Here is a 23,067-nt window from a genome sequence, read left to right as displayed (position 1 = left end):
CTGAGGTAGCGGGATGAGCTGTGAGTGAGGGGGTTGAGGTGGGGGGGAGGGAAGTGCTGTGAGCGAGGGAATTGCTGGGGACGGTGGGGTTGAGGTGGGGATGGGATGTGGCCGCGCTCCACCTCCTCCGACCCCCAGGTCTCTCCCTGGGCTGGCCACTAGGGGGAGCTTTTGCTCTGACTTCCCCGCCTTCGAACGCGCCTGGCAGCTCTTCTGACTCCCTGGGGCTGCCGTAGGCGGCTTCCCCCGCTGCCATGGGAACGGAGCCCGGCTTGTGTTGGTGCCGGCGCTGGAGCAGGGAGGTGGCGGCTGCTGCCGCCCGGGTCCCGCACTGATCCCGACGCTCGCCGCATCTATGTCCTCGCCGCCCGGGCCCGACGGCGCCCCCGCCCCGGCCCACCTGGCCGGCAGGGAGAAGCGCAGGCCGCAGCCGGCCACGGACAGTGCCCTGCGGACCAGCCAGGTGAGCGCGACCCAGGGTGAGCAGCGCCGACAGCCCGGCCCCGGGCAGCGGGCCAAGCACAGTCCCTGGGGGAGGGAGGAACGATCCGCTCAGCACCCGCCGTCCCGTTCACTCCCCGTCCCGTCCCTGCCTCTTCCCCTGGCGTCCCCTGGGGGATGGTCCGTGCGCCCTACTGGGTGGGGAGGCGCCTTTTGTAGCTGCCCTCAGAGGCTCCTGCTGGCCCTGGCAATCGGGCAGAGGCGAACCCGCCGGTCTCTGGGCCTCTCCCCTCCCTCACTTGAGAGTCCTCCCGCCTCTGCTGCTCCCCCTCGCGTTCCCCCGCAGCAGCGGCAACCTGCCCCGCCGGCCCCGCCAGCCTCGCTGGCTCTGAGCAGCAGCCGTGTGGCCCCACTGCCACCTGCTGGGCGCTGCGGCGGAGGGAGGGGGCTCTCGGTGGTGGAGGAGACGGACAGTATTGCACCCGTTTACAGTCGGTTCGTGTTTGGGGGTGGTTGCTTGTCTTTACCGAATGAAAGGTTGGGTTTTGAACAAGGGGCTGGCATTTACCCACGGAAGGCTCCTGCTCGTCCTAAGTGGGCTTTCTCAATTTAAAAAAAATCTAGTTTGTGTGGTTGTGATGAAGATTGAAGCACATGGAAATTGGTTCCGTGCTGCATCTGGGTGTGTCTCACCAAATCAATTCCCTGCTATCCTAGGGGCCTGTGGCACATGTAGTTTAGTCTCACAAGGTCTGTAACGCTTCAATTTAATCTAGGGGTAACTGGGTGGGGTCTAGTGGCCTGTGATATGCAACTGGTCAGACTAGACTATTTTTTTTCTGATAGTGTCTTCTGGCGTCAAACTCAATCGATACAAAATGGGAAATGACTGCCTAGGAAGTAATACTGCAGAAAGGGATAGGTTGAGGAGGTGATATGGGTAGAGGGAATACAAATGGGAATCTGGGACTCCTATTCAGGCATTTATATAAAATCAGAAGAAAGCTCTATATTTTGAATTATTAGGCTATAATTCCTTATTATTGTAACTTCAAAACCACTAGAGATTCAGGGCTTGTTTTCACTGTGGGCTAAATCAGCACTGCTGCAATCGATGCAGTGGTGTCAATTTATTGGGTCTGGTGAAGATGCGATAAGTCGATGGGAGAGCACTCTTCTGTCAACTTCAGTACTCCACCTCAACAAGAGGCAGAAGCTATGTCAATGCAAGAGTGTTGATGCAAGAGTCTGGTGGCACCTTAAAGACTAACAGATTTATTTGGGCATAAGCTTTCATGAGTAAAACACCACTTCTTCAGATGCAAATCTGTTAAGTCTTTAAGGTTCCACCAGACTCCTTGTGTTAGTCTGTATCCACAAAAACAACAGCTATCCCCTAATACTTGATGCAAGAGTATAGACACCACAGTAAATCGATGTAAACTACATTGACTTCAGTTATGTAAATTCTGTAACTACAGTTGCGTAACTTACATCAACTTATCCTGCAGTGTAGACAAGGCCTGAGTCTCATTATCTGTGATATCCCTCGCACCCCTCACTAGAATTATAGCCTCAAAGTTTAGGTCCTTTTTTGCTCATATTTAACATTGTTCAATTTTAGCATTTTTAAACATTGAAAAAATTAAGAACTGTATTTGTTTGTAGTGTATTCAGTTGAAGTCTGTGGACCTTAATCGTGTCATCAAACTACTTGAAGATTCCAACTCTGTAAGTACAACATGAGGAAAAAGGCTTGTGATACATTTTGTAAGGGTAATAATAAAATACATGTTACAATTAAATAGCCAGATGTTGAGCCTCAGTGGTCAGGACTGCAAATCCTCAAAATGGAAGAATTATACTGGTAGAATTACAATGCAAGTATGTCTTTGAAGATATTCAGTGTCAAGGAACAGTGGTACCCATGAACATTTGTGTTAAATATTCATTCATGTGCCTAAATATGAACTTTCACAAAAAATTGTTGCAAATGTGTAGATTATAGAATCCACGTGGGCAAATGACACGGTGTTGGTGTGCAATTGACTGTCCAAGATGGCAACTGTAGATTTTGAAACCCACCACTAAGAAAGCAGTTACAACATGTAGAATTGTTTAAAGCTTGTCAGCATGTATGTGATTGCCCATATTAGCTGCTAACATTTCTCTAGGGGCTTGAATTGGAGGAGGGAGAACATTTATAAAGCTCAGGAGTCAAGAACAAATAGGACTAAATAGACACACAGAAAAACAGTTTCAGTTATAGCCTGGACCTCAAAAGATTATTTTGGTCTCTGCAGGAAGATTTGACAAATCAAATGCACAAGAATTATAAAAGTTCCCTTTGACTGTAAAAACATAATCATTTATTGTCTTTAAGCAACAGCTTCATTGAACATATCAAATTGCTGATTACAAAATCTAAGAAGAGCCAGTCTTTCTCTCTCTTTTTTTTTTTATAACCTACAGCTGAAAGAGTAAGCTGTGCATGATCTTCATAAAAATATTTTTTGTGAGATTGTGTGGTGCACCTCCAGACAGCAAAGCACACGTAGGTGCAACACGGGGAAGGAGGCCTTTAGATTCTGGGCTGGTGAGTGGGCTGAAACAACTGCTGGTCTAATTTAGAGCAACTCCTTGGCTACTCTAAATTACAGTAGCCAGGGCCGGCTCTACAGTTTTTGCTGCCCCAAGCAGTGGAAAAAAACTGCCACCGCAAACAGCAAAGGAAGAAGCTGCCCCGAATTGCTGCTGCAGTGGGCGGAGCAGAGAAGCTGCCGCTGAATTGCCGCCGCAACCGGAGGAACTGCCGCCCGTTTCTAACTGCCGCCCCAAGCGTCTGCTTGGAACGCTGGTGCCTGGAGCCGGCCCTGACAGTAGCCTTGCCTAGTGGCAAAGGACCTCAGAATAGCCACAGTGGAGTGTTCTACAGTGCCACTATTGACATGTCCTGACATACCCTTAGTCCCTTTTCCAGCACTGCCCCTTTACCAGGCCTATACAGTGCTGGCATTGAGAGATTCTTGGCTGCAAAGGGGGATTTTATGCAAGATATGGGAACTGTAGCAAAGGAGAGAATTTGGACAGTTCTAGAATCTGAGCTTTATTAAAAAACTGGTCGATATCAAAAATGGTGCTTCAGAAGAATGGAAAAATTAAGGGTTTGTATGCAGGCAGGATCGCCTCAATAGGAGTACAGATAATGGGAACTGCAACTCCAGATTGGAACTCTTGTCCATTTAATCCACTAACTTTCCAATAGTAGTGGGCAGTGGTTAAATAGATGGAGAGGACAAATACAATCTTGCCTGGCTCATGTCCATTCAGAGTGCTGCTGCAAAGGTCACATTTCTAGCTCCTCACCTTGACCATATAATTCCTCTTTGTATCCATCCACTGGCTCTCTTTTCTTTATTGCATCGAACTTAAGATGCTTGTTTTCATTTCTAAGGCCCATCAGGACTTATACCTAACCAACTTAGTGCTTCTCATATGCTATCAAGTTGTCAACGCTCACCTCCGATTGGCCAATGACACCAGTCTCCATCGCCACGTGTTAAATTTTCAAACCAGCTTTCTCCCAATCTGCCCCTTATGCTTTGGAGGCACTCTCCATAAACATTCACAAAGCTACCTCATTATTCTTTTTCAAATCCCTCCTTAAAATACTCCTTTGTATGATGTCAAAAACTTGACAGTTGGTGTGTTGTGACCACTGTCCACTGTACTGACCAATATTGTCTTATTTCCTTATACTCTTCCATCTGACTGTCTGTTTCTACCAGTTGTCTCTTGTTTTAGATTGTACGCTCTTTGGTGCAAGGATCAACTTTTTGTTCTGTTTGTGTACAGCATCTAGCACACTGGGGGCCCTGGTCCATGACTGGGGCTCCTAGGTATTATCACAGTACAAATAATGAATAATAATTAATAATTGTTTAAAAGGGATGGAATGGCCTCCGTGGGAAAAGAGAGAATACGTTTCTGGGGCTTCACATGTAAGGAGTGAGAATATATTCAGAGTCTGAAACTGAGAAGTTGCCAGTGAAGGCAGACAAAGAACAGCAACAGGCTGGTGCGTACACTACTTAGTGTGGCATTAGACATTTTCCTAGCAACAATTTGAGATGCAATAGATGTAATACAACATTTCTTAATAAATCTATCCTATGTCAATGCATCTTTAAAATACATCAGTATGTCTAATTTTAAAATAAAAATGGCACACCATACTTTCATACAGGCACTATACCAATTGTGATGACATACTACTTCACTTATCAGACAAGCTTATAGTGCTGTCAGATGATTTAAGCCAGTGAGCCCACACATTCAACCAAAAAATCCATTACTAAAAGACTCTGCATGATTATAATAATGTGTTCTGTGCATTTAAAAAAATATGGTTAGATCAAGATTTGCTGCTGAACGCTTTCAGAATTTCATAGTATCTTGTGACTTTTTAATCTATTTTTCCACTTGCACTTGTACTCAAAAGGGGATAGACCAAGATCATTTAAGGTTTTAAAGGCACACTGCAATTTAAAGTTAAGGGTCGTTTTTTTTCTTTTTAAGAATAATGAGGAAGATGGACAGCTAGAAACTCTCAAGAAAGTGGTGAAGCAGTATGAAACAGGGCTTGTATCCTTTTTTTTTTCTCTCTTCTATGGAAACTACAGTTCAAATAAGATGTGGTATTTTATATTTTTTAATATTTTTGACTTTTCAGCAAAGTTGCTTATCATCGGCTACGTTTCATAGAAATGTATCGCTTTCCCTGATAGCAGCAGTGGTTCACTCATAAGTTATTCACTGGCTTAGAGCAGTGGATTTCAGACTGCGGGTCACGATCCAGTACTGGGTCATGGAATGTAAGGCACTGGGTCTCGAGGCTCTGGTCAGCACCGCTGACCAGGCCATTAAAAATCCCGTCAGCTGTGCTGCCCAGCTAAGGCAGACTAGTTCTTACCTGTTCTGAAACCCCAGAAGTGGCCAGCAGCAGGTCCAGCTCCTAGGCAGGGGGGCTACGGGGTGCCGCGTGGTACCCCCATCCTGAGCAATGGCTCTGCACTCCCATTGGCCAGTTCCCAACCAATGGGAGCTGGGGGTGGTGCCTGCAGGCGAGAGCCATGCAGAGCCGTTTGCACACCTCCACCTAGGAGCCGGACTTGCTGCTGGGCGCTTCCGGGACACAGTACAGTCCGCGGTGCCAGGACAGGCAGGAAGTCTGCCTTAGCAACTCCACTGCACTGCTGACCAGTTGTAGTACTAGCCCGATGTAAGCCCATGCACCAACCCCATGCCCCAATCCCCTGCCTCAGCACCCCCAAACCCGGAACCCCTTCCTGCACCCCCCACCCCAGAGCTCTGATCCCTCTCCCGTACCCCAACCCTCAGCCTCAGCCCTGAGCCCCTCCCAAACCCCTCATCCCCAGCTCCATTGTGTCATGGGCATCAACAATTTTCTTCAACTGAGTCACCAAAACAAAAGTTTGAAAACCACTGACTTAGAGAAGGCTTTCTATGCACACTTATCATTGCTAGGGTTGCTTGGATAAGAAATATTATTTGGATGCTTGGGGCTATGTGCTTCAAAATAGAATTGAAAAATCTCAGTATACAATAACGTAGAAAAATATAGATAAAAGGCTATGCAAACGTAAATGTAATTTCAGCTTTTACAACTCAGCACAGATGTGGTTTCTAAGTGCTATATTGATTAATACTTAAGAAATGCGGATAAGAATAATAATGACTCATGGGCATAAGGTGACATTTAAATAAAACCAAATCAGATTAATTAGCTGGATGCTTTTTTATATATATGTATATGTATTAACAGTACCAGTCATATGTAACAAATATCTAGAAATGATAGGTGAAACTGTGTATAAAGATTACTTTACAAATGTGTGTTTGGTTCACATTTTCAAACTTGAGTCCCTAAAGTTAGACATATAAATCCATATTTAGGCATACTTTTCTGTGGTGTTTAGTGCCCATAACTCCCAGTGAGATCAATGGGTAAGAAACCTCAGGTGCTTCACACATCTGAAAATCCAGCCACTTATAGTTACTGTACCTAAATAGGGATTTATGTGTCTAATTTTAGTTATCCAAATCTGACAGTGTTGGAGTAGGGTATTTCTTTCCGAAAATAAAGTACATTTTTTTCCTCATTCTCAGGAGTTCTAACAGTCTAATTTCCTTAACTATTGAACATTAAAAGCCTCTTAAGGATTTAGCACAAATATTTAAAATTCTTAACCTATGTGCAGAAAAAATTCAGGACCAAGAGGCTTTCATAGAGCCTACATGTGAAATTCTTAAATTATGCGGGTAAGTACATCAGTCTTTAATAATAAATAGCACTGAGGACTTATGTAAGTGCTATGCAAATATTAAATGATTTTCTCAACACCTCTGTGAGATGAGTAGGCACACACTGGTTCCCCTTCTTTCCCTTTTATAAACTGATTTTCTGCGTGTATGATTGCTGTAGACACAAAAAGACCGTTTTTAGTAGTTCAGTGACTATGGAACTACCTATTGCTGCACTTAGAACTGTATTATAATTAACCCTGGGATGCCAGAAAGCAGAATTTCCAGAGGTGTCTCATTGCCTGCAGTGGGGTGTTCTGGGACGATTGGCCCCCAAGAGATTAAACAATAAGTCTTGTTAAGGTGTGTTTTGTTGTTTCAAAATGTTCTCCCAGTGAGTTAAAAACCTGAGGTGAAACAAAGGGACCTTAATAGCTTTAGATAAACTTTATGAAGTGATAAACCTTAGGTCAGTTTGGGGGGGCTGGAATACAAAAACAATTTGAGGGTTTTGTTTTGGTTTTATCGATTTTTAATCTACTTTAGAATGTAACATTTAATTGTAAGGGCTTTTTAACATCTTCATTGCCATACTATTCTACATTATTTGCAAATCAGAATTAAAGTGTCATTCATTTCATGTTTGTCAGTACTTTCCTTTTAGTTTGGAAATTGCAGCCATAATAAAGATTATACAGAAGACTTCCCCTTAACGTTTTTGATCACTCATTTTCAGCTGATAAATATACAACATTGCAACTGAATTTCTTACTTTTCTAAGTATAACTAATTGTGCTGCTTTGATGCCCCACAGTGATTAATTAGAGTACATCATGAAGTTTTCAGTTTCTTATGTGTATGGCAGCAACATGACAAAACTTTGCAGTGAAGGTGTAAGGTCCTGTCAAGGTTCCTCCCCCACTCTGAACTCTAGGGTACAGATGTGGGGACCTGCATGAAAAACCTCCTAAGCTTATCTTTACCAGCTTAGGTCAAAACTTCCCCAAGGTACAAAATATTCCACCCGTTGTCCTTGGACTGGCTGCTACCACCACCAAACTAATACTGGTTACTGGGGAAGAGCTGTTTGGACGCGTCCTTCCCCCCAAAATACTTCCCAAAACCTTGCACCCCACTTCCTGGACAAGGTTTGGTAAAAAGCCTCACCAATTTGCCTGGGTGACTACAGACCCAGACCCTTGGATCTTAAGAACAATGAACAATCCTCCCAACACTTGCACCCCCCCTTTCCTGGGAAATGTTGGATAAAAAGCCTCACTAATTTGCATAGGTGACCACAGACCCAAATCCTTGGATCTGAGACAATGAAAAAGCATTCAGTTTTCTTACAAGAAGACTTTTAATAAAAATAGAAGTAAATAGAAATAAAGAAATCCCCCCTGTAAAATCAGGATGGTAGATATCTTACAGGGTAATTAGATTCAAAAACATAGAGAACCCCTCTAGACAAAACCTTAAGTTACAAAAAAGATACACAGACAGAAATAGTTATTCTATTCAGCACAATTCTTTTCTCAGCCATTTAAAGAAATCATAATCTAACACATACCTAGCTAGATTACTTACTAAAAGTTCTAAGACTCCATTCCTGGTCTATCCCCGGCAGAAACCAGCATATAGACAGACACACGGACCCTTTGTTTCTCTCCCTCCTCCCAGCTTTTGAAAGTATCTTGTCTCCTCATTGATCATTTTGGTCAGGTGCCAGCGAGGTTACCTTTAGCTTCTTAACCCTTTACAGGTGAGAGGAGCTTTCCCCTGGCCAGGAAGGATTTCAAAGTGGTTTACCCTTCCCTTTATATTTATGACAGGTCCATACAACACAGTATCCGTTCAAGTGAGAAGTAAATTTTCACCTATTGTAGAGTTCAGAAATAATACTAGTTTCTGCAGTGAATGTATGGATATGGCATTGGACCCCAGTTCTTTACTTTACTTTAATTTTTGTCCGATAGGGATGTTTCCACACTTCAGTGCTTTTATAGGTGAAGAGGAGAAGCCAATAATTAGAGTAGGTGTTACTTGGAAGTTCCTTTTAGCAGCTGGTGCTGTCTCTCCTACAATTTTCTACTCTTCCACCACTACCTTTATTTCTTAGCCTATCTTGCTCACACTTCTTTCCTTCTCACCTTTTCCATCTCTTTCTCCCCATTTGCCCCATTATTTTCTCTCTCCCTTCTTTTCCTCTGGCTCTGCTGCTCATACCTAACCCCTCTCCAGAAAACCTACAGCAAAGCTGTGCATGCACAACAATATGTCGTGAATGGAGCATAACATCTCAATATTTGAATATGAGGGCAATTTTATAGTGTTTATTTATTACATAAACTCTGTGCTCATAGTATCTGAGTGAATTTATCTGAACAATACCCCAGTTTAAAGAGAGAGTTGTATTTAGGCTACCTGGAGTCAAATTAATAGTTCTATTTTTCCATATTCCTAGCTGTCCTGCCTAGGAATAGGTTCCTTTTTCCCTATCTGTGGTGAGCATGTCTATTCATAGCCTGCCTCTGGCATATGACTGATGTCACCCCAGTTATTGAGTTTAATCTTCCATACTTAAATGAGATTTGTTTGCTGGGATTATTTCCTGGTTTACCAAATATGAATTACTACAATGGTACCTGTAGGCATTTACTTCTATCAGCCAAAAAATTAGTTGCTAGATCATGAAAGTAAACATTTTTGTTCTGGGATCAGTGTCTGCAAAGAATATACTTGAGGACAGTTTTTCCAAGACATCTTCAATGAATTTCATGGGATAGAACATAGGATATTGATTTTCTATCTAATATTGGTATCAGCATAAACACGTTTTGATTAATCTGTTTTTTCTGCTGTGTTCTAAGGATACTTATAATAACTTGCTTGCTCAATTTTTGTAGGTTACCATTTTTAAAGAAGAAATTATCTGATGAAGTAAACTATACCCCAGTTACTTTAGAATTAATTGCACAACTGGGTAAGTTAGATTGCTGTGCTGTAATACCCTCCAGCATAATAAAAAGAACCACAATTATCTTCTCAGTTGTAGCTTAGAATTTATATGATTTTTTGTTACCGCACTTATAATTACAAGTTCTTGCTATCTCCTGAGTCAGTCAACATTCTGAATTTTCCAGCATTCAGAAGCATTTCTACTTTGCTATGAACTTCATCTGTGCAGCTTTCAGAATATTGGAGAATCCTAATTGTTTGATTAGCCAATGAGGTTTCTTTCTTCCTAGTGAGAGAGGCTGCCCACCAGGGTTAGCCCAGGAGAGCTCACGAAATAAGCCAGTATGACTCCTGTAGCCTGGTCCACTGGCTGATTTCATTTTGCTTTGAGAATCTTAGCTATTACACTTGAGTTTTTCAAAGAACACCATCACCACAAGCTCTGTGGGTCAAGAGAGCATGGGGTCTTGACTATCCAATAGAGGTGGGAATGAGAAGAGAAATAGCAGGTCAGCAAGTGGGAAGACTTGAGCAATAGAGAGGTGGAGCAAAAGGCCGTGTGTGACAGGTCAAACAAAAAGGAATTTCCTTGGAACCTGGGAACAGAAAGTTCTCCAGCCTGGAGGTCTTTATTTTCATCTGTCCAAAGAGATATCAAAATAGACCCACATGTTTCAGACCGTCTTTGGTGATGCGTGCCCCAAAACCTATTACAAAGTGGAGGATTACAAAATTAAAAAAGAAAGCAAGTCAGTCTCTCTTGGGGAGCATGCCCAATTAAATTATCTCCACAACATGGCTCTCTCCAGTTCTCTCCCTATTCTGTTGAAAAGATACTTTTTATATGTTCCCCTTATATCCCATTGTGCCTCACTAGAAGCTAGGATTACTAATATGGCAGCCATGGTGTCAGCTGCCGTATTAGTAATCCTGTTTTCTTTGTTCTGAGAGAAACTGTCTGGAACCATTGAGTTGGCCTATTCCCTCACCACTCTGGAGAGGGTGAAGTTCCAGCCCACCTTGCTCAGGGAACTCCAGCCTCAGGCTGTAAAACAAAGGGCAGCAGAATAGGCTTTTTTTATAAACCCCAGGCCATTTTCCCAAAACCACTTCCTCCCCATCTGTGGCAGTGAATCCTGTCTCTCAGGTATTTATAGTCAAACCTGGGATAAGTTAATACCGGCCCAAGATGGTTACCCTCATAAGGAGTGAACACAAATATATACAGGGTGTAAACAGTAATAAGGAACATACATTACTCAATGTTGTACAGGGGGATGTAAGTAGGAAGACTCAGATGACCTTTTTTTAAACTATTCTGTCTTGTAAAAATTGCAAATCAGAATTTGTCTGTTTCTCACAGGTTACTTGATGAGGGTGCCCAGCTCTCAAGTGAGGATACAAATCTGTAAGTGTATTATTAGCTTTTACCACACAGAGCCACCAAACAAACAGCTTGCAGGTAAAATACACAATTTTAAAATCTTGCAAGAATGAAACAATGAAATGTATATGATCTGTCATCTACTGTGAAATGCCTATTTGCACTCAGCTCTGACTCCAGTTAAGAATTTTTATTTGCACAGATAAGTGCCATAATTACCTTAATTAAATAGACCGCATTGGAGAATGTGCAATTAATATATTCAATAGGAATGTATGCATTGTCATTTAAAATATTTTATTAAAATTAAATTATCCATGTGTATGCATTGAATGTATCTGTCTAATCTGACAATATATGCAAGATTAATTTAGTTAGACATTGTTTATTATAACATTTTGGGGGGCTAGGGTGAAACTGTTCAAATGATTGTGGGGAGGGCCATGATGATTCTGAAACAGGAAAGATACAGGAAAAAGGAGTGGATGGCTTTGGGGCTGGAAGTGGGGGAAAAATATAGAATTCTTGATTTGGCCATATGACCTCTAGAGAGGCAGCATTGTCTCCTCTTCCTGGGTTTTATGATTTAGGAAGCTTACAGCAACTGGACATGTCTCTGCTATGTGGGGATCTCGGACCCTGGTACCCCTTAATCCATCCTATTCTCTACCAGTGGCACATAATAGTCTAGTCTCCTGTGGGTTTTAATATTTAGGTCTAATTTTGTTTGTTGGGTTTGGTGCATGGGTGCTGGATGGTACAAGTGGCCTGTATATACAGGAGGTTGCATTGGATTATCTGGTGGTTCCACAGGGCCTTTGACTCTGTGACTTTGGTAATAGGCTAACCTGGCTTCTGTGGCCTGCAAAGCTCAGGTTGGTGCTCTCACTCCAGTTACAGGAATCTGGAAATGTCAAAGCAATCTGTTTTTAGTTTTTAAAAGAATTACTCCAAATACTGCAAATACATATATACACATGCTTAACTTTACATAATTGAGTAGTTCCACTTAACTTCAATAAGTGTTGAAATTCTTGGAGATTTTGCCTTTCCTTTAGATACAGAAAGTAAGAGGTGTTATGTCAAAACTAAGGAACTGTATTTTATGCTTGGTAGACACTGTTCTCTAAAATGATTTTTCAGTGGGACTATTAATGTGCTTAACATCTTTGCAGGACTGGGGTTTAAATTGAGGTATGATCCTGTAAGGTGCTGAGCACTCTGGCAAAGCAGCAAAAGCGTCAAAGCACATGTTTAACCCTGCTGAAGTAAATGGAGCTACTCACGAGAGTGTTGATGCTTTGCTGGATTAGGGCCAGAGTGCTCAACACTTAACAGGATTGACATTGCAGGCAGATCTGCAAATGGAAGAGGTCATCATTGGGCAGAGGAACCACTTGCAATGAGGAAATGAAGGATGTGTTTGACTAGTACTAAATAAGGGAAATTTTTACAAGAATCTCGTCTTTTAAAAACAACAAAAATTGGCCTTTTCTCTAAAATGTCATTTGTCTTTTAAAAATTGCTCAAACTAAACTTTCTGTTACTTGATTAGGTGGAACATAAGACTGTGAATTGCTCATCTCAATACTTGTATCCCCATCTACACTACAAAAAGAACCACAGTAGTGATTTCTGTATGCATAGGCAAAGGAAAAAACAAATGTTGGCAATTCAAATTTAGTCAACATGACCTTGAGGAGTCATGTTAAGCCATGGGATTTAGTCATGCTGACTGATAGACAGATATGGTAATCATGAGTGGCAGCGTGGTTCAGAGAATTAAGGCACTGGACTGGGACTCAGGAGACTTGGGTTCTGTTCCATGTCTGCCACTGACATGTTGTGTGACCTAGAGCAAGTCACTTCACTGTTCTGTGCCTCTGTTTCCTCTTCCACTGTTTGTGTGTTAGACTGTTAACTCTACAAGCTAGGAACCAACTCTTACTATATGTTTGTATAGCACCTAACACAATGAGGTCTTGATCTTGGTTAAAAGTTTCACTTTCGATAATTTTCACTAAAATTACTGAAATTCACATTTCATCCATTTTTTGAAGAAAACTAGATATTGTATGTGATTATGCATGTCTAAATAGTTATAACTCTCAACTATTGTACATACAGGTTTCCACTCTACAAGTGCAAACTATAAGATACAAATGGCTGAATTAGGAGGTTTAGCAGAAACTCTAGTTTTGTCTCTAGCATTGGTTGAAAATCAACTTGCTGAGAAGTTATGGGTACTTAAAGCCCTACAGCATCTCTCCACATCTGGTTAGTATAGGATTTTTTTTAACAATCTCATTATCTCAGATATGCTTTTCTTTATTTTTTTATATATATATATATACATACACACACACACACACACACACACACACAATTACCAACCTGCAGGGAGTTGATTATTCAGACTTTCTTAATTACAGGAGTAAATTGTAAACTTATGATGAAAGCCCATGCAGCCAGCAGAATCTGTTCTCATCTAAATGATGCTGATCCCTCTGGACAGCTACTGTTCCGTTCATCAGAAATCCTATGGAACTTATTAGAAAACATGTCAAAAGAAGAAATTGTTAATCAGCTCAGTAATTTGGAATGTATATAGTAAGTACAATCAAACATTATGTAAACTAGTATTACAATTTTGGAGCAATCTGTGTAGTACTAAAATAATATGTTACTGGATTTTTGCATTTTGTTTGATGTCTCGTCTCTCAGCATGTTAAGAGAAATGCAGGTTATGCAGTTTATCAGTAATTATTGTGGGCCTGATCCTGCAGAAGGAAAGGACTGTGGAATCCGGCCTTAAATCAATGCAATGCTTTACTGCAATGCTAAAAAAAAATAAAGTATCAGGGGGTAGTCGTGTTAGTCTGGATCTGTAAAAGCGGCAGAGAGTCCTGTGGCACCTTATAGACTAACAGATGTATTGGAGCATAAGCTTTCATGGATGAAGACCCCCTTCGTCGGATGCATGTAGTGGAAATTTCCAGAGGCAGGTATAAATATGCAAGCAAGAATCAGGCTAGGAATAACAAGGTTAGCTCAATTAGGGAGGATGAGGCCCTCTTCTAAGCAGTTGAGGTGTGAACACCAAGGGAGGAGAAACTGCTCAGGATTAAACAAAGACTGTGAATGGCCAGCCAACTACTAAAGCAGTTTCTCCTCCCTTGGTGTTCACACTTCAACTGCTTAGTAGAGGGCCTCATCCTCCCTGATTGAGCTAACCTCGTTATTCCTAGCCTGATTCTTGCTTGCATATTTATACCTGCCTCTGGAAATTTCCACTACATGCGTCCGACGAAGCGGGTATTCACCCATGAAAGCTTATGCTCCAATACGTCTGTTAGTCTATGTCTGTAAGGTGCCACAGGACTCTTTGCCGCTTTTATAAAATTAGTAGTAAATGATATGTTTTATAAAATACAAGGCTGAGAACCAGATCCTCAGCTACATTACTCCATTAGTCAATGGAGTTGTGTTGACTTTCACTGAGGATTTGCCCTTCTGTTTTTAAAGGAAATGTTTTAATCAGACAGCAAGATGCAGTTAAGCATACCTTTGCTTGAGTAAATAGACATCTCTTTATAAACTCAATTTAACACCTGTAAAACAAAGATTTGTGTCCAATTATGCCTGTTTTAGCAGTTGATGCTTAAATTAAATACACCGTGGTACGTATAAAATATCAATTTTGAAAAAACCTTGGGAAGTTGTGGTGCTTGCAACTGCACACTAATGTAGACTTTGAAAAGTCTGACTTGCAATGGGATTCATGTACTCAGGAGCTGCACATAAATAGAATATGAAAAGGAATATAAAACTCTGACTTTCATTTTCTTCTAAGTGCTTTGAAGGAAGTGTTTGTGAACTTACTCATGCATGGTTTCCGTCACTATGATCGCCAGCTGAGAAACGACCTCTTAGTAATAGCCACACTCATAGCTGAAAACCCTGGAGCACCAATGATCGTGAGTATTCATACTTTTGAGCCTTACAGGCTGGTAACATATTAACTACCCTGTTCTGTATGCACTGGATATAGTCCAAAATTACCACTTCCTTGGGATTTACTGTATTGTTAAATTCAGCCTATTCTTTCTCTCATGCTTGGCTATTCAGGGCTTTCCTTCCAGGAAGACTGTTTCTTTCTGTAGTTCCCTCTGCCTCAGAGACACTCAAACCCTTAATACTGTTAGCTCCTGCCCAATAACATAAAGATGATTTGATAGTGAGAAAACAAAACAAAAATAACTGCAAGCCTTAACAGAAGTGTCCTGTTACAGGGAGCCTTATGTTTAAAACTGTACTCATTGTTTGGAAAATCTAAGGAATAAGATTATTACAATAAGTTGCCTAAGAAGTGTGTGTTTACTTCACTGCCCACATCTTCTGGAATACTTCATAGCTTTTACGAGAGAGCTGTACGGTGCCTTGTTTTAAATAAGCTAATATTCTTTTACTCTGTTTCACAGTTGTAGATTTAGAATTCTAAATAGTCGTGACATAACTAATAATTAGTCAAACAAATTTCTGATTACATGAATCAGCTAGATGTTGTTAGGGGCCTGGTCAGGCATGTTCTCCTTTTATGGAATTCATCTTTGCTTGAATAAGAGTTTCACATTAAGTTTCACACTTGAGTACACATTTGCTGGATCGCCCTTATAATTTGGAATATGGAAACATAGAATTTAATTGACGCTTCCTGTTTTCCCAGTGGCCATTTTAGAATGTCTATCACACTTTTACAGTAGCTTATTTTATGTCTGAATTTTTCAGAGCTCAGATCCTCAAAAGTATTTATGTGCCTAACTGCCATTGATGTCAATGGGAATTAGGTGCATAAATATTTTTGAGGATCTGGGCCCAGGCATTTAATCTTTATGATCGTAGCTACAGTAGATATTTAGCAACCTTTTTTCTCCATCACATAAAAGTGCAAAAATTGAGAAATTATGCACTTTATGACAACCTACAAATCAGCTCAAAGATTAAGCCTGGGACTAAGAAAAAGGAAATGAGAACTGTAAATTACTTCTGGAAAACAAGTATATTCTATAGGGTTGCTAATTGTCTAATCACACAAACCCAAACACCCTTGCTCAGCCCCTTCCCCGAGTCCATGCCCCTGCCCTGCCCCTTCTCTGAGGCTCCACTCCCTGCTCACTCCATCCCCCCTCCCTCCGTCGCATGCTCTCCCCCACCCTCACTCACTTTCACTGGGCTGGGGCAGGGGGTTGAGGTGTGGGAGGGGGTATTTGGGGTCTGGGCTCGGGGCTGAGGCCGAGGGGTGCGGAGTGTGGGAGGGGGCTCCAGGCTGAGCCTGGGGCAGGGGGTTGGGTGCAGGAGGGGGTGAGGGGCGCAGGCTCCGGCTGGGAGGCTTACCTCAGGAAACTCCTGGAAGCGACTGGCATATCTGGCTCCTAAGCTCAGGCGGCCAGCCGGTACTGTGCACTGCCCCTGCCTGCAGGCACTGCCCCCACAGCTCCCATTGGCCATGGTTCCCGGTCAATGGGAGCTGCAGAGTCAGCACTCGGAGTGGGGGCAGCATGCAGAGACCCCGCGGCCATCCCTGCACCTAGGAGCCAGTCATGTCAGTCGCTTCCGGGAGCCGTACAGAGCCAGGGCAGGTAGGGAGCCTGCCTTAGCCCCGCTGCGCCGCTGACTGGACTCTTAGCGGCATGTTAAAATCTCCTAGATGGCTTTTAATAGCCACTGGGAGATCAAGGCTGATTCTGGGAGACTCCTGGCCAGTCCGGGAGGGTTGACAACCCTAATATTCCATGATGGAAGAAAAATTTTCAGTTTAGACTGGACACTGTATTTATTTTGCATTGTGTATGGAGACTATCCATAAGGTTCAAGGGATGGGTAGTCAAGTACATTACCTTATATAGGCAGTAGATTGAGTCCTCTCTTGAAGGTAATCTCATAAATTTTCTTGTTAATGTTTCACTTTTTTTTTTATTCATATGTGTTTTTCCTCTAATTACATAAATCTCTGGTTTGTCATTTAACATAATGCCATAATAGTAATACTTCTAATAGTAATGCTTCTAATACCTCATGAAACAGTCATTTAAACAAAAAATGGCCATTTTGCTCAGCCCAGCGATTTGAAATTTCAAAAGTTTGAAAAGAATGTCTTACCACATATGAATTGCAAACTTCCTGTAAAAATAAGGCACATAATAAAATTAAAGTTAGCATTTCTGAGTTTACCAGTAGCAGCAACTCTTATTTTTAAAAAAGGGGGTAGCGTGGTAATTGTTAACCAATTTCCATCTTAGTTTATTACCAAATTAACATTTAGAGGAAAAATATGCATGTTAGTATTCCAACAAATTATTTTCATTAAAAGGCTGTTTTGTGGTTGTTCAATGAATATTGAAGCAAGTTGGAAATCTGTTAATTATTTCATCCCTCTATGGTATGACAAAAGTCCTCTTTTTTTTTTTTTTTCTTTTGTGAGGAGGCCCATAAATAATCATTGCAGTATTTTTCTAATGACAAAAAGTGCTTTTTGCAGTTTGAGACTATTGGACTGAGCACAATTTGTCTAGTCAGTTCTTTGTACTATGTCCAGTCCTGGAGGTATTGTTGCTCAACTGGCTGTCTGGCAGCTATAGTTTGCTCACATCTATTTTTTGTCATGCACCATAACAGCCAAATTTTCAATATGTGGCATCCATTTGAGCCCACATTACTCATGCATACAATTTTCATGTGATCAGTTTTAAATTTTTATCATTTGAATGTAAAAAGCATATTTACATGCTGTCATAAATATAAAGGGAAGGGTAAACCCCTTTGAAATCCCTCCTGGCCAGGGGAAAGCTCCTCTCACCTGTAAAGGGTTAAGAAGCTAAAGGTAACCTCGCTGGCACCTGACCAAAATGACCAATGAGGAGACAAGATACTTTCAAAAGCTGGGAGGAGGGAGAGAAACAAAGGGTCTGTGTCTGTCTGCAGTCGTCTTGGCCGGGGACAGAACAGGAATGGAGCCTTAGAACTTTTAGTAAGTAATCTAGCTAGGTATGTGTTAGATTATGATTTCTTTAAATGGCTGAGAAAAGAATTGTGCTGAATAGAATAACTACTTCTGTCTGTGTATCTTTTTTGTAACTTAAGGTTTTGCCTAGAGGGGTTCTCTATGTTTTTGAATCTAATTACCCTGTAAGATATCTACCATCCTGATTTTACAGGGGGGATTTCTTTATTTCTATTTACTTCTATTTTTTTATTAAAAGTCTTCTTGTAAAACACTGAATGCTTTTTCATTGTTCTCAGATCCAAGGGTTTGGGTCTGTGGTCACCTATGCAAATTGGTGAGGCTTTTTATACAACATTTCCCAGGAAAGGGGGGGTGCAAGTGTTGGGAGGATTGTTCATTGTTCTTAAGATCCAAGGGTCTGGGTCTGTAGTCACCTAGGCAAATTGGTGAGGCTTTTTACCAAACCTTGTCCAGGAAGTGGGGTGCAAGGTTTTGGGAAGTATTTTGGGGGGAAGGACGCGTCCAAACAGCTCTTCCCCAGTAACCAGTATTAGTTTGGTGGTGGTAGCGGCCAGTCCAAGGTGTAATATTTTGTACCTTGGGGAAGTTTTGACCTAAGCTGGTAAAGATAAGCTTGGGAGGTTTTTCATGCAGGTCCCCACATCTGTACCCTAGAGTTCAGAGTGGGGGAGGAACCGTGACATGGTGGCACAGTGGTGGGATTAACCTGAAATCATTTTGAGATCCAGTTGAGATTTTTTGAACTAGAAATACAGATTTTAAAAAGGAATTTTTAGGAAGTCCAGAAGGCAGCTTTGAAACTGAAAGCAGCTTGGTTTCTCTCTGCTTTGTGGCCAAGCAGAGACAAAAGGGGATTATCTTGTGAATTGCAGGTTTTCTTTGCCTGGAGGCAGGGTACTTAACTCCTGCAGGGAAATTCACAGTCTTCCAACCCAGAGGTTTTTTTTTTTCTTTTCTTCCTAAAAGTAAATAGGGGGTGTGTGCTCTACCCATTTGCCTGGAGACAAAAGTGGCAGGGTTTTTTTTAGGATTTTGATTTTTTTTTTGTTTTACAAGGAGCACAGGTTTGAAAAGAAATTTTTTTTCTTCTTTGGGCTGGGTAAGCAGGTTTCCAAGTAGTTGGAGGTTTTTTGCTTTAATTTGGGCCCAGAGCAGAGACAAGGGAATTGTCTTTTTCTGTAGGCTGACAATCACTATCAGAGAATAGGTATTCTATTCCAGCACAGCAAAATTTTACAGCCAAGTTTTGTTTGTTTATTTCTAAACCTCGGGTGTCAAGTTAGTTAAAAACAGAGAGGTTAGAATGGCCAAATCCTCAGCTCGACTACAGCTGGAATTAGCCAAATTGCAGGCTGAGGAAAAACAAAGGGAACATGAAAGACAGATAGAACTCATGCGGCTGAAGGAGGAGGAGAAGGAAAAAGAGAGGAAGCATGTGGAGGAGATGGAGAGGATAAAGGCCCAGCAGAATATACCAACAAACCCTAGCAATCCTTCTCCAGGTACCACTTCCCATCCCAGAAAGTTCCCCACCTACAAGGCAGGTGATGATACTGAGGCCTTCTTAGAAAACTTCGAAAGGGCCTGCCTTGGGTACAACATCTCTACTGACCAATACATGGTAGAGCTGAGGCCGCAGCTCAGTGGACCCTTAGCTGAGGTGGCAGCTGAAATGCCTAAAGAACACATGAACAAGTATGAACTGTTTAAATCCAAGGCGAGAGTCAGAATGGGGATAACACCCGAGCAGTCTCGTCGGAGGTTCAGAGCCCTAAGGTGGAAACCAGACATGTCATTTACCCGACATGCCTACCACATTGTAAAACATTGGGATGCCTGGATATCAGGAGCAAGTGTTGAATCTCCAGTAAATTTGCCCTTCCTAATGCAAATGGAACAATTCTTAGAGGGTGTTCCTGAGGAAATAGAAAGATACATCCTAGATGGGAAACCCAAAACTGTAATTGAGGCAGGAGAGATTGGAGCCAGATGGGTGGAGGTGGCAGAGAAGAAGAAAAGTGGTCGCAGTTGGAGCGGAGACCAGAAGGGACCACCCCAGACCACACCCTATTACCGGGGGCCGCCCAAAGCCCCACCTACCTCCCAAAGAACCCTCCAGACCCCTTATCGTCCCACCACCCCGTTCTCCAGCAACCCTCCTCGCCCCAGTGACCCGTCAGCTGGACGATGTTTTAAGTGTAACGAGCTGGGGCATGTAAAGGCCAACTGCCCCAAGAACCCCAACAGATTACAGTTCATTGCACCGGAATCACACCAGAGGTCCACAGGCCCAGATACCTCCCAGATACCCTTGGAGCGGAGGGAAACTGTGAGTGTGGGTGGGAAGAAGGTCACCGCGTGGAGGGACACCGGAGCACAAGTGTCAGCTATCCATGCTTCCTTAGTGGACCCCAATTTAATCAACCCAGAGATCCAAGTGACGATTCAACCCTTCAAGTCCAACTCTTTCAATTTGCCTACAGCCAAGTTGCCTGTCCAGTACAAGGGCTGGTCAGGAATGTGGACTTTTGCAGTCTATGATGATTATCCCATCCCCATGCTGTTGGGGGAAGACTTGGCCAATCATGTGAAGCAGGCCAAGAGGGTGGGAATGGTCACCCGCAACCAGGCTAAACAAGCCGTGAGGCCTAGCTCTGTTCCGGAAACTTCTATCAGGACCCAGTCAGAGGTGATGGACCTGGACCCCAGGCCAATGTCTGCAACAGCAGTAGTGGATCCAGTCCCAGAGACCCAGACGGAACCAGTCCCAGAACCGGAACCAGCCGAACAACCAACACCAGACCCCGTGTCAGCACTGAATCCAGTACTTGCAACCTCAACACCACAGGGCCCCACCGAACCTGAACTGGCAGCAGCCGATAACCCTACACAAGAGGCTCAGCCGGAGCCTGAATCCCAACATAGTGCACCAGCGGAGAGCGGTTCACAGTCAACAGAAACAGCTCCATCCCCTATATCGCTTCCAGAGGGACCAAGCCTATGTCTCCAATCCAATGAGGAACTGATGTCTCCAGCATCAAGGGAACAGTTCCAGACCGAACAGGAAGCAGATGAAAGCCTCCAGAGAGCGTGGACGGCGGCACAGAGCAACCCACCGCCTCTCAGCTCTTCTAATCGATCCAGGTTTGTTGTAGAAAGAGGACTTTTATACAAGGAAACTCTTTCTGGGGGACACCAGGAAGACTGGCATCCTCAGAGACAGTTGGTAGTTCCAACTAAATACCGGGCCAAGCTCTTGAGCTTAGCCCATGATCACCCTAGTGGCCATGCTGGGGTGAACAGGACCAAAGACTGTTTGGGGGGGTCATTCCACTGGGAGGGAATGGGCAAGGATGTTTCTACCTATGTCCAGTCTTGTGAGGTGTGGGAAAACCCCAAGACCAGGTCAAAGCTCCTCTCCAGCCACTCCCCATCATTGAAGTTCCATTTCAGCGAGTAGCTGTGGATATTCTGGGTCCTTTTCCGAAAAAGACACCCAGAGGAAAGCAGTACATACTGACTTTCATGGATTTTGCCACCCGATGGCCGGAAGCAGTAGCTCTAAGCAACACCAGGGCTAAAAGTGTGTGCCAGGCACTAGCAGACATTTTTGCCAGGGTAGGTTGGCCCTCCGACATCCTCACAGATGCAGGGACTAATTTCCTGGCAGGAACTATGAAAAACCTTTGGGAAGCTCATGGGGTAAATCACTTGGTTGCCACTCCTTACCATCATCAAACAAATGGCATGGTGGAGAAGTTTAATGGAACTTTGGGGGCCATGATACGTAAATTCGTAAATGAGCACTCCAATGATTGGGACCTAGTATTGCAGCAGTTGCTCTTTGCCTACAGAGCTGTACCACATCCCAGTTTAGGGTTTTTCCCATTTGAACTTGTATATGGCCGTGAGGTTAAGGGGCCATTGCAGTTGGTGAAGCAGCAATGGGAGGGATTTACACCTTCTCCAGGAACTAACATTCTGGACTTTGTAACCAACCTACAAAACACCCTCCGAACCTCTTTAGCCCTTGCTAGAGAAAACTTACAGGATGCTCAAAAAGAGCAAAAAGCCTGGTATGATAAACATGCCAGAGAGCGTTCCTTCAAAGTAGGAGACCAGGTCATGGTCTTAAAGGCGCTCCAGGCCCATAAAATGGAAGCATCGTGGGAAGGGCCATTCGTGGTCCAGGAGCGCCTGGGAGCTGTTAATTATCTCATAGCATTCCCCACCTCCAACCGAAAGCCTAAGGTGTACCATATTAATTCTCTAAAGCCCTTTTATTCCAGAGAATTAAAGGTTTGTCAGTTTACAGCCCAGGGAGGAGACGACGCTGAGTGGCCTGAAGGTGTTTACTACGAAGGGAAATGTGCTGGTGGTGTGGAAGAGGTGAACCTCTCCATGACCCTTGGGCGTATGCAGCGACAGCAGATCCAGAAGCTGTGCACTAGCTACGCGCCAACGTTCTCAGCCACCCCAGGACTGACTGAACGGGCATACCACTCCATTGACACAGGTAATGCTCACCCAATTAGGGTCCACCCTTACCGGGTGTCTCCTCAAGCTAAAACTGCTATAGAACGGGAGATCCAGGATATGTTACAGATGGGTGTAATCCGCCCCTCTGAAAGTGCATGGGCATCTCCAGTGGTTCTAGTTCCCAAACCAGATGGAGAAATACGTTTTTGCGTGGACTACCGTAAGCTAAATGCTGTAACTCGCCCAGACAACTATCCAATGCCACGCACTGATGAACTATTAGAGAAACTGGGATGGGCCCAGTTCATCTCTACCTTGGACTTAACCAAGGGGTACTGGCAGGTACCGCTAGATGAATCTGCCAAGGAAAGGTCAGCCTTCATCACACATCTCGGGCTGTATGAATTTAATGTACTCCCTTTCGGGCTGCGAAATGCACCCGCCACTTTCCAAAGAC

At 43.1% G+C, this 23,067-nt stretch overlaps 1 protein-coding gene across 8 annotated transcripts in view; it reads left to right on the top strand.

The window, feature by feature from the left end:
* Positions 1–261: 261 nt before the first annotated feature.
* Positions 262–23,067, top strand: part of CFAP69 (cilia and flagella associated protein 69) — a 51,055-nt gene continuing 28,249 nt past the window's right edge. For 4 of the 8 annotated variants that reach the window (XM_073334021.1, XM_073334020.1, XM_073334022.1 and 1 more), the window contains exons 1-9: positions 262–463; positions 2,110–2,172; positions 5,020–5,085; positions 6,674–6,783; positions 9,672–9,748; positions 11,087–11,185; positions 13,235–13,384; positions 13,540–13,717; positions 14,961–15,084. In XM_073334021.1, the coding sequence (XP_073190122.1) occupies positions 356–463; positions 2,110–2,172; positions 5,020–5,085; positions 6,674–6,783; positions 9,672–9,748; positions 11,087–11,185; positions 13,235–13,384; positions 13,540–13,717; positions 14,961–15,084 (975 nt within the window). In that variant the 5' untranslated portion in view covers positions 262–355. Of the gene's footprint in view, positions 480–2,109; positions 2,173–5,019; positions 5,086–6,673; positions 6,784–9,671; positions 9,749–11,086; positions 11,186–13,234; positions 13,385–13,539; positions 13,718–14,960; positions 15,085–23,067 lie in introns of those variants that run through there. The other 4 variants (XM_073334023.1, XM_073334024.1, XM_073334027.1 and 1 more) reach the window with 4 other exon arrangements.

Source organism: Lepidochelys kempii, chromosome 2 (assembly GCF_965140265.1).
Source record: "Lepidochelys kempii isolate rLepKem1 chromosome 2, rLepKem1.hap2, whole genome shotgun sequence".
Lineage (NCBI taxonomy): Eukaryota > Metazoa > Chordata > Testudines > Cheloniidae > Lepidochelys > Lepidochelys kempii.
Note: the sequence above shows the minus strand (reverse complement) of the source record. Positions and strands in the feature narration are given on the sequence as shown.